This window comes from Saprolegnia diclina, assembly GCF_000281045.1.
Source record: "Saprolegnia diclina VS20 unplaced genomic scaffold supercont1.22, whole genome shotgun sequence".
In the NCBI taxonomy this organism is placed as follows: Eukaryota; Oomycota; class Saprolegniomycetes; order Saprolegniales; family Saprolegniaceae; genus Saprolegnia; species Saprolegnia diclina.
The window spans coordinates 556,317-568,089 of record NW_008246089.1 but is presented as its reverse complement, the minus strand read 5'-3'; the positions used below and the strand labels follow the sequence as shown (position 1 = coordinate 568,089).

Here is an 11,773-nt window from a genome sequence, read left to right as displayed (position 1 = left end):
GCCTCGCGATTTACCTCGAGTTAGGATACTAGAGGTAGTTTTGTCCATAGGCCACTGGAAAGACCACTGTTAGTCACAGTGGTCTCACGCTCGAATGCTCCATTCTTATGCTTTGATCCGCTAGTTTCGACTACCTAGATCCATTCAATATCATCAAGACTATCGTAGTAGGTATATAGAGGTACTCTACATCGGCAAGCAAAGGCGCCCGTGCTTTCGCGCGTTGGCATCGATTGCTTGCGTCCACGTCTCTCCGCTTGCCACGTGTGGACCGAAAAAGATTTTGTTTTGACCAATCAGCGATGCGTAGGCATTTTGGGAAAGGTGGTCATGGCGTGCGTCGTCGTCGGCATCGCGACCGTGGACTTGGTGCATCTCGTGCCGGACTACCCCCAAGGTGCTCTTCTGTCTCTTGCTCCACGATGCTGATGGACCCGTGCGCTTGTAGAGGACAGCAAGGTACGACTCGCTACTCGACGCTAAGCGGAATATGCTCTCTAGACGCGCATCCGCGTGACGCGCAAAGTTCGGTATGCTCTCCTTCGTCCGGCGGCATGATGCAGCAACTCATGCTGGTCGTAGCGGCGGCAACGGCACCAACGTTCTGGTGACCGACCTCAGTATTCGCAGGACATGTCCACCATGGCAGCGTGTAGGTCGTGAGCGCGCAGCTGAATAGCTTTGCCTCCTACCACTGGATCGGGAGCCTCGTGGATCCGTCAACCAACGCAGATGCGCGCTTCATCGTCGACGACCTTGCCGCGCACGGCGTGTACGCATCGTCCTGCCAAGTCCACGGGTCGGGCGCGATGCCCACGTCGGTAGGCTTATCGTCGTCATTCCCATCCTTTTCCTCCTCATCTTTGTAGCACATTATGCTGAGCGACGCCAACGGATCGCGTACGATCTTCCATCACCGCGACTTGCCCGAAGTGAGCGATGATCATGTTGCGACCGCCCTCGCCACGCTCTCGGACGTGGCGTGGGTCCACTTCGAGTGCCGCGACGCGCTTAGTCAGCTACGCATGATCCGCGTCACCCGCGTGACGCAGCCTCGAGCAACGATATCGCTCGAGGTCGAGGGCCCGCGCCACGCCTGGGACGACGTCCAGCAGTACGCGCGCCAGTATGTCTTCTTTTACGCATACAGGCTAGGCTCCTGCCGCATGTTGCCTATGCCTTCATCGCTCAAGGCTACGTCACGTCGCTGGGCCATGCCACCGCGCTTGATTTCTTCACTGAGCTGACGGCCATGTCTGCAATCGCCACGAGGTACTTGGCACACTTCTACTGGTGAAGACGATGTTGCTGTAGCGATCTGCGGGCGGTCGTCGTGCCATGGGGAGCCGACGGAGCGTTCGTCTGGTGCACGGCGACCAACGTCATGGACCACGTGCCGGTGGACCCGATTGCCGAGCTGCTCGACACGGTTGGTGCTGGCGACACGCTCGTGGGAGCGACCATCTCGGCGCTTGGCGCTGGCCTCGCAACGCGCGACGCGGTGGCTGTCTCGTGGCGCGAGCCAAATGCCTCCAGATTGGACTAGACTTTGAGCCGACGGCGCTCGACACGTTCAAAGACGATGTGGGAGCCCTGCACCGTCGTATGTACGACTAGTCGATTGATACGGTTATACACAAGGAGCCTTTTCATCGCTTTCTATGTGGTCGGCATGCAGCATCTCAACGAGAACATCGATGAACTCGTCGCTTCGACTGTTGCTCGGCTGCATGAGCCCAACAGGCCACACGTGCAGGTTGAGCGCGTGCACCTTGTGGATCCCGCGCATGTCGACCTGGAGGTGCATGCGTCGCCACGGCAGCGAGAGGAGGTTGCTGAGCATGCCAGCTGAAATCGCAACTTCGTGCCTACACCACGAGCAATAGCCTCCAAAGGAGCCGCAAGCGGCGGTACCCTGCGTCGCACGGCTGGCCATCCGACGTCATCTCGAGCTCGGGACGCGCCGTGGGCAGGACAGGGTACTTTGCGCTGAGCTTGGCACCGAACGCGGACGTGTCGGCGAACCCGTCGTGCAGCATCGTCCACTGCCAGACGCTCGACGAGTCTTTATGCGGCGGCATCTCGGGCAGAGGGTTGGGGTTCATGGAGGCGGAGGCGTAGGGTACGAGCTGGTCGCCTTCGATGACGGCGATCGCAGTTCGGTGTTTGAATCTTGCGAGCGCTTGCATGTGCATCGACTCTACCGCTGAAGGATGAGACTGCATCGTTGGCGTCAAGCACGTACGAGGCGCGCTCATGCTCTCCAAGAACGGCGCTACGGGGTTGTCTACGGGCACCATTCGGGAAGGAGCGATCAAGGCGACAAAACCCACCTTCGAAGAGCAGCTCGTGGCCCGTCTTGCCGTAAATGAGCGACATGGACAAGACTTGGTGGACCGCAAACTTCCACATGTTCTATACGCATTTGGCTCCATATCAAAGACACTAATGTATCGGTACCTTGGTGGGCGATCCGCCGGGACAGCGCGAGCCCAAGTGCGGCGAGCACACCGAGACGTACGACGTACACTGAATCTGTTGCTTGGCAAATACGTCTTGGAGGTACACGAGGCTCTGGCGCGTAATGAGCCCGCCAAGCGAGTGGCCCACAAAGCTAATGCGGTGGCCATGCGGCGACGACTGGTACGTCAAGAGCAGGTCCGAGATCTCGGCCGCCAAGTTGGATCCGCACTTCTCAAGGCCACGCTGTGTCTTGCCTTTATTCGATCGACTCTGCAGTAGGAGCATCTCGTTGTCGGCAAACGTCGACCGGAGCTTCTTGGCGATGGCCGCGAGGTCGGTCGGCGACCCGTACACGCCGTGCACGAGGACAAAGATGTGGCGGGGCAGCACGGGCTTGGCAGCGAGGCTCTCGGACGACAATGGGATGGTCGCCTGCAGCGATTGCAGCCGGCGCTGCGTCTCAATGACGCGCGCCTTGAGGAGATTGGCGCGACCGCGCCAGAGAGCGTGCATGGTGCTGTGCAGGAGCGAGCTGTTGGCCTCGGCTTGGCTCTACGACGACCATGATACTAGCGCCATGCGGCCATGCGCGCGTACGTGGTGGATGGTCAAGAGCGCGAGGTGGTCCTGAAGCGCGGCGAGCTCCATGCGGCGACTCCGGCGATCTTTTCACTATGAAAACAGCGAGGTTAAACCCACCCAACTTTGCGTTGCGACAAGACGGCGACGCCTACAATGAATCGACGAGGCGCCACGGTTCGAGTGGCAAGCGCCGTACTGGGTGTGTGCACTCGTAGCTTGCTAATAATTCGTGCGGCTTGTGCGAAAATACTTCTATGCAGCAAGCGGCCAAGGTCCTGGCACAATATGGCCTCGGGTCGAGTGGCGTGGGTTTAGCCACGGAATCTGAGGGTTTCGCCCGACTTCTTCACCAATTATATCATCCGGCTCTAGAAACACGCTCCTCAACGGCCAGAACGCGCAGGCATCGACTGCTCAGACGCGGTATGCAGAGCAAGGGCCGCACCAAGATCAAAGCTGTGGTAAGTGCTGCAATGGAAGAGGAAAATGCGTTGGCGATCGACAATCGCATCGACGGGATGACCGGATGCATTTCGGTTAAGTGGCGTGATTTTAAACTATGAAAGGAGCAGTGGCAGCAAGAATCCATTTTGCCTCATCCGTTCCAGTCCAGCATGAGCGACGATGACGACGTCGTGGTCGTCGGCGCCCGTCCTGCACCACCGTCGGACGACGACATCATTGTCACAGACGCCGCTGGCAACCCGATCGTGATCATGCGGCCGATCGTACCCTCGAGTGGTCGGCGGCATCGTGGGCGACGCCGGCCGCCGCCACCGCCCGTGGCCGACGCCGACGTGATTGAGCTCCTCTCCGACGATGAAGATGCCAGCCCGCGCGTCGTACTCGATCCACAAGCACAGGCGCGCGCCAACGCGTTGGAGGAGAACCGGAAGCGCGAGCGCATCGTCGAGGCAGCCAAGGCCAAGATGCGATGTCCCTTATGTCTCGACCCGTACCAGGAAATGGCATCGACGACGTGCGGCCACGTCTTCTGCAAAGAATGCATTACGTTGGTCGTCGCCAAGATCCACAAGTGTCCGCTCTGCCAACGCAAGCTCGCGACGCGAGACATCCACGCCATCTTTCTCTAAAGGTTGTACCAGTAATAGCATGCACACCGCATTCCACATGTCGTCATTCGTCCGCGACGCTTGCACACGCCTCTCCACCGCTATCGGCTCCATCGTTTTTACCATCGCCACGACCGCTACGTTGCGAGAACTTTATCATCGCCATCATCAACGCGTCCAACTTCAACCTTGTGGAGCGACAATCCGGGCAAGCATATCCAACGCGCGTCGCCGGTTCCGTGGGGCTCGTCAATCGAGATCGCAGCTCCGACGGCAATGCGCGACCCTTCTGCGTCGCTCCGCCTTGCGAGGTCGCTCGAGGGTTTCTATGTCGCCGCGCCTTGCCCGATATGGCCCGTGCGCCAATACCGCACACTCTACTGAGGCACGTGCGCGAGCCAGGAAGCGCCATGGTCAAGGCCATGGCATGCTAGCACCATGGCGAAGGGCTCGGCCGGCGCGAGGTCGTCGGCGCGGCGCCTTGGTCCGCTTGGTCGTGGCGCCTTGGTCCGCTTGGTCGTGGCGCCTCTGCAGCCTGGCTAGGCAGACGCCGCGAGATCTTCGATAAAAATACAAAGCGCGCTGTCAATAAAATACGCGCCATGTGGCAGTCCGACTCTATGGGCGGGTCGGCATTTAATTGCGATGCGGTTAAATAAATTCGGGCTCGTGTTCGAATTCTGGCAACCGCCGCCCACGACAAACGCAAGCTTTCCGCAGTGAGCCATTTCATGGACCATCGACACCAAGGGCTCCTCTTGCGCTGGCAGCAGAACCGTCTCCAGATCCGGTACCATAGCCTTCAGATGCGTCGCTACATGCTTCAGCGCCAGGACCAGCGCGACCCGAACGAGATGCGGCTCATGCTCGACGACTACCTGCGCGACCACGGGCGCATGCAGCGCCTTGCCCGCCTCGAGCTGCGCGAGATGCGCGCCAATCAGTTCCACCCGATGGTGGCTCGCCGCCAGTACCCGTTCGTGCGCGACGTGCTCGATGACACGGACATGAACACGGATGACGAGATTGTCGTCGCACCGCCTGTGCCCCGGCGCCGGGCCGTCTCGCTCGATGTCAACATGCACAAGCAAATCAACGTGCCGCGCATCACGTTGGACGCGATCCAGATCAAGGGGCTCCGCCACGAGAGCTACGAAGCGCCACCAACCGCGTACCAGCCCCATGGCAATGAAGAGCCGCTCGTGTTGCAGCGCCGTTTCGTCCAGGATCGCATTGCCGTGCTGTCGCGCATGAAGTCGCGACTGACGTCCATTCCAGGTGACGATCGCTGGGCGACGCAGCTTGTGCTCAATCGGCACAGCATTGACCAGCCCGTTCCGATGCAAGGCGGGCTCACGGCCCTCCATGGCCTTGAAGAGCTCGTCTTGGCCTTCCTCGATGGCCCAAGTCTGCTCAAGTGCACGCTCACTTGCGTGCGTTGGAGCCGCCTTTGCCGCCAGGACACGCTCTGGGAGAAGCTCCTCGTGTCGCCAAACGAAGGCTACCCGCTGCGCACGCTCATGTCGTGCCCTCGCCCGACACCTGCGATCCAAGTGTACATGCTCTTCTACACGAGCGGCCTCGCAATGGGGCCAGCATTTGTACAGCAAGAGTTTGTGCCTGATGAAACGAGCGAGGCGGCGCCGACCTCGTCGCGCCACCGCGACCTCTCGCAGCTCGTCGAGACGACTCCGATTGGCAGCGTCCATGTCTCGCGCCTCTTGTCGACCAAGAAAAACTGGTCGAACGCGCTTCTCTTTCCGACCGAGACGGCGCATTTGCACGCCCTATCGTGCACGACGCTCAAGGCGTGGCTCGGGAAGCACTCGCCGCTGCCGCCCGAGACGCTCCGGTCGTTTTGCTTTCAGCTGCTCCACGGCTGCATGGCTCTGGACGCTGCTGGTATAGCGCACACGGACCTCTCGCTCAAGCACGTGCTCGCATTTCCAACCAACACGGCGCCGCCCGGCGTGCCCCTTCTGCGCATCGACGGCCACGGCGCGTGGGAGCGCAAGAGCGGCCAGTATGACCACGAAAGCGCGGTCTGGAGCTTGATCTTTACGACGCAGAACCGCGAAGAGAGTCGGTGGAAAAACCTACTGTGTAGCTACCTCTACTTGATTCTGGACGTGTGCCTTGAAGGGCGGCTCGCGAACCTGCGCCAGCAGTCGCTGCTCCACTGCCTCGCGATGGACCGGCACAGCATGCCGCGCGACTTTCGTAGCCTCGCCGAGCACGGCGCGTACCTCTTGTACCACAATATGCCCATGGACAATCTGCTCCTTCATCCGTACTTGACGCAGACGCCGTGGGACGCGGTCGACTGGCTCCGCGAGCTGCACCCGCCGCGCGACCAGACAACGTACCTTGAGAACATCCTCGCGCTCTACGCTACGCCACTGCCACCATCGACGTCGACGTCGGCGCGCCCGATCCCCGTGCCCGTCTCGGACATTGGCCCGCGCTGCCTCCATACGGCGGTCGGGGAGGCCGGGCTGCTAGCGAATCGGTTTACGTGCATCCGTGCGCCGGCCGACGCGACCTCGTACTGGATGCAAGCGCTGGCGTCGAGCCAGGTACCTGTTTTGTTCATTTTTGTGTGATTACAGCACGGCGTAGAGCGCGACGCTGGTGCGCCTCGACTTGTCGGCGCTCGAGCTCTCGAGCTCGACGATTCTCCAAGGGCTGAGCTTGCTCCCGCACATTACAGACCTCAAGCTGCCCAAAGCGATGCTTCGGGAAAGCAACATTGAGCGCTTTGTGGTTGCCTTTGCCAACAGCCTCCTCCCAGCACTCTCGACGGTCGAAGACGCCTTCTTGGTCGCCGTGCGCCGTATGGAAGAGTCGTACGTCAAGCAGCTCGAGATGGTCGACTTTCTCTTGCAGCCAACGCGCGCCGTGTAGAGCTAATTTTTAAGTGTATTTTCCTCTTGTTTTCACAAGTCAGACTGTCGTTTACTCCATTTGAGTCGACTTTTTGCGTGGCGACGGAGCACCACGGCGCGTAAAGAGGTCGAGCATCGGGATTTCTTCCAGCTCCCGTCGCGAGCAGAGGTATTCGCCTAGCAGGCCAGGCTTGACGGACGAGACGCATATTGGTGACGTACCGAGGATGACAGTGATGGCGAGCGCGACACCATGGACGATCCACCAGCTCCATGTCGACGGAAACCCCTATGAGGCGCATGCGTTCGACAAGATAAGGCGGGCGCGTCCCACCTTGTAGACACAGCACACGAGGAGGTCGAGCACGTGCAGCGTGACGCCAAAGTCCAAGCACTTCTTCGCCCGCTCGACAAAGTAGCAGAGCAAGACGGCGTTCACGAGGCCGCTCGTAATGTGCGCGAACGACGTCTTGACGCCATCGATGCTCTCGAGCGCGTGGAGGTCGTACGAGAAGAACTGGTCGAGCGAGAGGTGGGCCCCATGGCAGAGCCCGAGAAGGACGCCGAGGCCAATGTAATGGGCGCACTAGGGCAAGCGTCTCATGGGCGTCCGTCGGCCACGCTCCTCGTACCTGCATGCACACGATCTGCAGCCCGATGAGCTTCGGGTCCCATTGTCCTCGGCCATAGAAGCGGGGCATCGCGTCAACGCGAAAACAAAAATGCGATATCCGGATGACGTCCGGAAACCGTCGTGCCCAAATTTAACGAATGACGTGGCACGCGGATGTCACGCATATAGCATAGATGAGCTCGAAACGACAACTCTATTGACAATTAACGAATAACAAAGTTGTCTACGACAACGACGACAATAATGTGCTGCAATGCAAGACCCGCAACAGTGGGACACGGGCAAGAGAATAGACTAATAGACTAGCATGCTTTAAATAGGAGGTCGCGCTTACTCGACAGTGTCGTGTAAGAGGACGTCCTCAAGCAATGCATCCATCGTCGACAGCCGGCGCTCCTCGACAACCTCGGCCGCCTCGGCGTCCATGATCTCATCAAGGACTTCGTCGGCCATAACGTCGTCTTGACGCTCGTGCACGAGCGCATCGGCCGCTGCCTCCAACGCAGCATCGTCATCGCCATCATTGTCCATGACAGCACCCGGTAGCGTCGCATTTAGGGTTGGTACGTCGTCGGAAGTGTCGTCTTTGGACGCCTTGGCGTCGTCGGCTTCCGTCGGCAGTGCAAAGCGACACGTCGGGCACACGTTGTGTTCTTGAAGCCACGGGAGGCCGCACGGCGTGTGAAAGGTATGGCGACATGGCAGCTGCACGACGCAGTCGGCGGCCTTGAAGTCTGAGAGGCAAATGGGGCAGTCGGTGTTTGTCGCGGTACCCGACGCTTCGACCGCCGACCACCACTGCTCCTTGAGGTCGCTCAAGAAGCGCTTGCTTGTTTTGGGTGGGCCTGGCTGCGGCGTCTGCATCGTCGCATTGATAAAGAGATCGTCGAGGAGACTCGAGAGCCCGAGCTCCGAGCCGCCGAGGACCGACGAGAGCGCGTGCTGGAGCATCGAGTTGAGCAGCTCTTCATGGCTCGATGGCTCGCGAAAGTGCACAAAGACAAGCGCGGGACTGGACAACGAGAGACGCGCTGCCGGCATCGGGCGGGGCAGGTGGAAGGCTCCGTTGGCATTCATGTCCATTACGAGGGCGGAAAACGGCGAGTTGGGAAATGACGTCGGCGGGTGTTGATGGCTCGACGCACGCCAGCTGCTCGCGCTGCAACGTCCGTTCGACGGGTGCACTTTCTTGCGATTGGCGCGTTTTTTTTCGGGTCCGGAAGGTTCGAGCATCTTCTTATCCGAAGGTCCAACCTTACTGGTTCGCACCACCTTTGGGTCGTTGAGCTCGATTCGACTTCACCACTGTGGTTGGCACAACGAAACTTTAGCCGTGTGGGCGAGAGCCCGTCGGGGGCCGTGTGCTGGTGCTCCGCTGCGGCGGCGGAAGGTTTACTGCGTGGCGGCTGCGTGATGGCTGATGACGCAGGCTACTGGCCTGCGTGACGACCAGGGTGTTGGCTCGACACGCCAGTGTGGCAGAGAACAGGGTGGCAGTTGCGAGCAAGTCAGCTCGTCAAAAAAGGAGTGTAGGTGCCGAACCTGGGTCATATACGTCGCTGCACGCGACGCAGACTGGCGCTCCATTCGAGAACCTTCGACCGCAGGTAGTCCTTACTTGATGTATGGCTGGTAAGACTCATGGGTAAGACTAATAACCGAGACGAAAGCAACATGCAACAACCTGCGTTCGGTGTTTAAAGAGCTACTTCGTAAACTGCTCACGCTTCGTCTTCGTCGGTGCGGTGGACGGTCATCTTGTCCATGTACCCGCCTTCGTGGACGAGCTCGAAAAAGATGCCATCGCCCGCGGCTACTAGCGCCTGCGGCGTCCCGCTCTGTGCCAACGCGCCTTGGTCAAACACCAGAATCCGGTCGCAGTCCAAGACCGTGTCCAAGCGGTGCGCGATCGTGAGCACCGTCGACGTTGCAAACTCGGTGCGGATCACGCGCTGCAGCACCTTGTCCGTCGCGTGGTCGATGGCCGCCGTCGCTTCGTCCAGCACGACGACCTTGGCTTGCCGAAGGAGCGCGCGGGCCATGCACAGCATTTGGCGCTCGCCGACGCTAAAGTTCTCGCCGTTCTCGTCCACGGGCCCGAGGAGCTTCTCGTCGTGCTGCGAGACGCGGTCGACCATCTGCACCTTCCGGAGGACATTCCAGAGCGCTGCGTCGTCGTACTCGTCGAACGGATCCAAGTAGTTGCGCAGCGTGCCCTTGAAGAGGACGGGGTTTTGCGGAATGATCGCGAGGTGGCTGCGCAGCGTGCGGAGACCCACAGAGGCAATGTCGACGCCGTCAATCGAGATGGACCCGGATGCGACGTCGTTCATGCGGAAGAGCGCCATCATGAGGCTGCTCTTGCCCGCGCCGGTGCGGCCCACGATGCCAATCTTCTCACCCCCCGCAACCGTGAACGAGACGTTCTGGAGCACGAGCGGGTCGTTGGGCTTGTAGCGGAAGCTGACGTTGTCAAAGGCGACGGCGCCGGTCGTGGGCCAGTGCGGTGCGAGCTGCGCATGCGTTGTGCGGTCGCCTTCTTTCGGGATGTTGATGTACTCGTGGATGCGCTCGGGCGAGATCATGGACGTCTCGAGCTGCGACCAAATGTTGACGAGGTACGCGAGGTTGCCGGGAATCGAGAGGCCGTACGTGATCAAGAGGCCGACGATACCGGGGCTCAGCGACTCGTGGAGGAAGACGATCGAGAGCAGAATGAGCGCCACGATCGTATTGGAGATGAGCTGGATGCGAATTGAGAACCACTGGTTGATGCAGCTGTACGCAAACCGGCACTCGCAGAAGGTCTCAATCTTGCGGTGGTGGAGGCGGTAGAACCGGCGCAGCTGCTTGTCGCCAAACGCGCGGATCGTCGTCGAGCCGTCAATGCCCTCGGAGACCAAGCTAATGAGCGGCGACCGGGTCGTCTTCCAAATCCGGTTGACCTCGCGGAGCGGCTCCAGGAAGAATGCGCCGTACTTGTAGTAGACAACGAGCAGCGGGAGCACGAGGAGACCCAGCCACTTCGTGATGATGAGCGTCGTCCCGAGCGTGAACATCGCCGACGAGACTTCAAACAAGATCGGCCCGAGCGAGAACGGAATGCCCATGTCACAGGACCCGACGTCGTCGCCAAAGCGGTTGAGAATCCGCCCGATCGGGTTGGTGTCGAAGAAGCGCATCGGTGCCTCAAGGAGACTCGAAAGCATTGCGTCAAAGAGCTTTTGAGAGCCGCGAAGGCCGTAGACAAAGACGGACGCGGTCTGGAGCGTGATCATGGCGCAGCTGCCGAGCGCGAGGCCTGCGTAAATACCCATCCCGAGCTCCGAGCTGGCGGCAAAGGTCGCTGCGTCTTCGCCTTCGCTCTCGTTAGCCCAGCGCGTGAGCCAGAGGTCGCTGCCGACTTTCAGCACTTGCATCGCGATCGTTGTGAACGCAATCACCACAAACGTACAGCAGCCGCCCATGGCGCCAAGGTAGGCGACCACGACCTCCTTGGAGACACGCCCTTCAGCCCGCTCTTCGTCGGCAATGAGACGACCCGACTCTTCAAACGACTCGCCCGCCACCGGCTCGCGCGGCGTGTACAGCATCTCGCGCGCGTTGTAGCTGTACGGCGTGCGCAGCGACGGCGTCACCAGCATCTCGTGACGTGGCCCCGGTGCCGGGTACTCGATGATCTCCGACTCTTCCCAGTACGGCGTCCGGGCCTTGAGCGGCGTCACCGCCGACGTTGCTTCTTGACGCGTGCGCGGCGAGTCGTGCGTTGACTCGATGAGCTGGCCGTCTTGCACGAGCAGCGTCCGGGCGACCGCCGCCGACTCGATGATCTCGGGGTTGTGCGTCACGAGCAGCACTGTCTTCTTGGCCAAGAGGCCGAGGAAACACTTGGTGAAGATCTCGCTGGCCACGATCGCGTCGACGGCCGACAAGGGCGAGTCCAAAATGAAGATGTCGGCGTCGCTGTAGCACGCTCGGGCCAAAGCGATGCGCGCTTTCTGGCCGCCGCTGAGGTTGATGCCCTTCTGGCCAATCTCGGTGCGGTCGCCGGCCGGCAGCGACGCGAGATCGCTCTGCAGCGCACACGCGTCGAGGACCTTTTGGTACGTGCTGCGGTCGTACGGCTTGCCAAAGAG

General features: G+C 60.4%; 7 protein-coding genes across 7 annotated transcripts in view; 3 read left to right on the top strand and 4 right to left on the bottom strand.

The window, feature by feature from the left end:
• Positions 1-330: 330 nt before the first annotated feature.
• On the top strand, positions 331-1,546 carry SDRG_07734 (hypothetical protein; the record flags this gene model as incomplete). Its single annotated transcript, XM_008613586.1, has 8 exons — positions 331-397; positions 449-459; positions 502-530; positions 583-607; positions 657-821; positions 870-1,114; positions 1,156-1,272; positions 1,315-1,546. 8 exons carry the CDS (start codon positions 331-333, stop codon positions 1,544-1,546), a joined length of 891 nt encoding a protein of 296 aa, XP_008611808.1.
• Positions 1,547-1,583: 37 nt separating this feature from the next.
• Positions 1,584-3,361, bottom strand: SDRG_07733 (hypothetical protein). Its single transcript, XM_008613585.1, has 6 exons — positions 3,061-3,361; positions 2,461-3,015; positions 2,334-2,415; positions 2,246-2,287; positions 1,915-2,200; positions 1,584-1,868 (listed from the first exon to the last, which is right to left on the bottom strand). The coding sequence occupies exons 1-6, from the start codon at positions 3,109-3,111 to the stop codon at positions 1,631-1,633; spliced, it is 1,254 nt and encodes a 417-aa protein (XP_008611807.1). The 5' UTR covers positions 3,112-3,361; the 3' UTR covers positions 1,584-1,630.
• A 298-nt stretch (positions 3,362-3,659) lies between these two features.
• Positions 3,660-4,139, top strand: SDRG_07732 (hypothetical protein; the record flags this gene model as incomplete). The annotated part of the gene is made up of 1 exon (XM_008613584.1): positions 3,660-4,139. One exon carries the CDS (start codon positions 3,660-3,662, stop codon positions 4,137-4,139), a length of 480 nt encoding a protein of 159 aa, XP_008611806.1.
• Positions 4,140-4,849: 710 nt separating this feature from the next.
• On the top strand, positions 4,850-7,022 carry SDRG_07731 (hypothetical protein; the record flags this gene model as incomplete). Its single annotated transcript, XM_008613583.1, has 2 exons — positions 4,850-6,694; positions 6,738-7,022. 2 exons carry the CDS (start codon positions 4,850-4,852, stop codon positions 7,020-7,022), a joined length of 2,130 nt encoding a protein of 709 aa, XP_008611805.1.
• On the bottom strand, positions 7,018-7,780 carry SDRG_07730 (hypothetical protein). The gene is made up of 4 exons (XM_008613582.1): positions 7,636-7,780; positions 7,338-7,589; positions 7,226-7,292; positions 7,018-7,180 (listed from the first exon to the last, which is right to left on the bottom strand). Exons 1-4 carry the CDS (start codon positions 7,702-7,704, stop codon positions 7,074-7,076), a joined length of 495 nt encoding a protein of 164 aa, XP_008611804.1. The 5' UTR covers positions 7,705-7,780; the 3' UTR covers positions 7,018-7,073.
• A 31-nt stretch (positions 7,781-7,811) lies between these two features.
• Positions 7,812-8,828, bottom strand: SDRG_07729 (hypothetical protein). Its single transcript, XM_008613581.1, has one exon. It carries the CDS (start codon positions 8,718-8,720, stop codon positions 7,968-7,970), a length of 753 nt encoding a protein of 250 aa, XP_008611803.1. The 5' UTR covers positions 8,721-8,828; the 3' UTR covers positions 7,812-7,967.
• A 467-nt stretch (positions 8,829-9,295) lies between these two features.
• Positions 9,296-11,773, bottom strand: part of SDRG_07728 (hypothetical protein) — a 4,099-nt gene continuing 1,621 nt past the window's right edge. Inside the window, exon 2 of the mRNA XM_008613580.1 lies at positions 9,296-11,734. Coding sequence (XP_008611802.1) covers positions 9,359-11,734 — 2,376 coding nt within the window. The 3' untranslated portion in view covers positions 9,296-9,358. The remainder of the gene's footprint in view (positions 11,735-11,773) is intronic.

What these genes read in the sequence shown, in the direction of transcription:
- SDRG_07733 (XM_008613585.1), bottom strand. Translation starts at nt 3,111, where the DNA reads ATGGAGCTCGCCGCGCTTCAGGACCACCTCGCGCTCTTGACCATCCAC. An exon ending in CGCTCTTGACCATCCACCAC is followed by an intron (nt 3,016 to 3,060) that starts GTACGCGCGCAT and finishes TGGTCGTCGTAG; the next exon opens with AGCCAAGCCGAGGCCAACAG. An exon ending in GGAGAGCATGAGCGCGCCTC is followed by an intron (nt 2,201 to 2,245) that starts GTACGTGCTTGA and finishes CTTCAGCGGTAG; the next exon opens with AGTCGATGCACATGCAAGCG.
- SDRG_07730 (XM_008613582.1), bottom strand. Translation starts at nt 7,704, where the DNA reads ATGCCCCGCTTCTATGGCCGAGGACAATGGGACCCGAAGCTCATCGGG. An exon ending in TGCAGATCGTGTGCATGCAG is followed by an intron (nt 7,590 to 7,635) that starts GTACGAGGAGCG and finishes CGCTTGCCCTAG; the next exon opens with TGCGCCCATTACATTGGCCT. An exon ending in TCGTGTGCTGTGTCTACAAG is followed by an intron (nt 7,293 to 7,337) that starts GTGGGACGCGCC and finishes TGCGCCTCATAG; the next exon opens with GGGTTTCCGTCGACATGGAG.
- SDRG_07729 (XM_008613581.1), bottom strand. Translation starts at nt 8,720, where the DNA reads ATGGACATGAATGCCAACGGAGCCTTCCACCTGCCCCGCCCGATGCCG.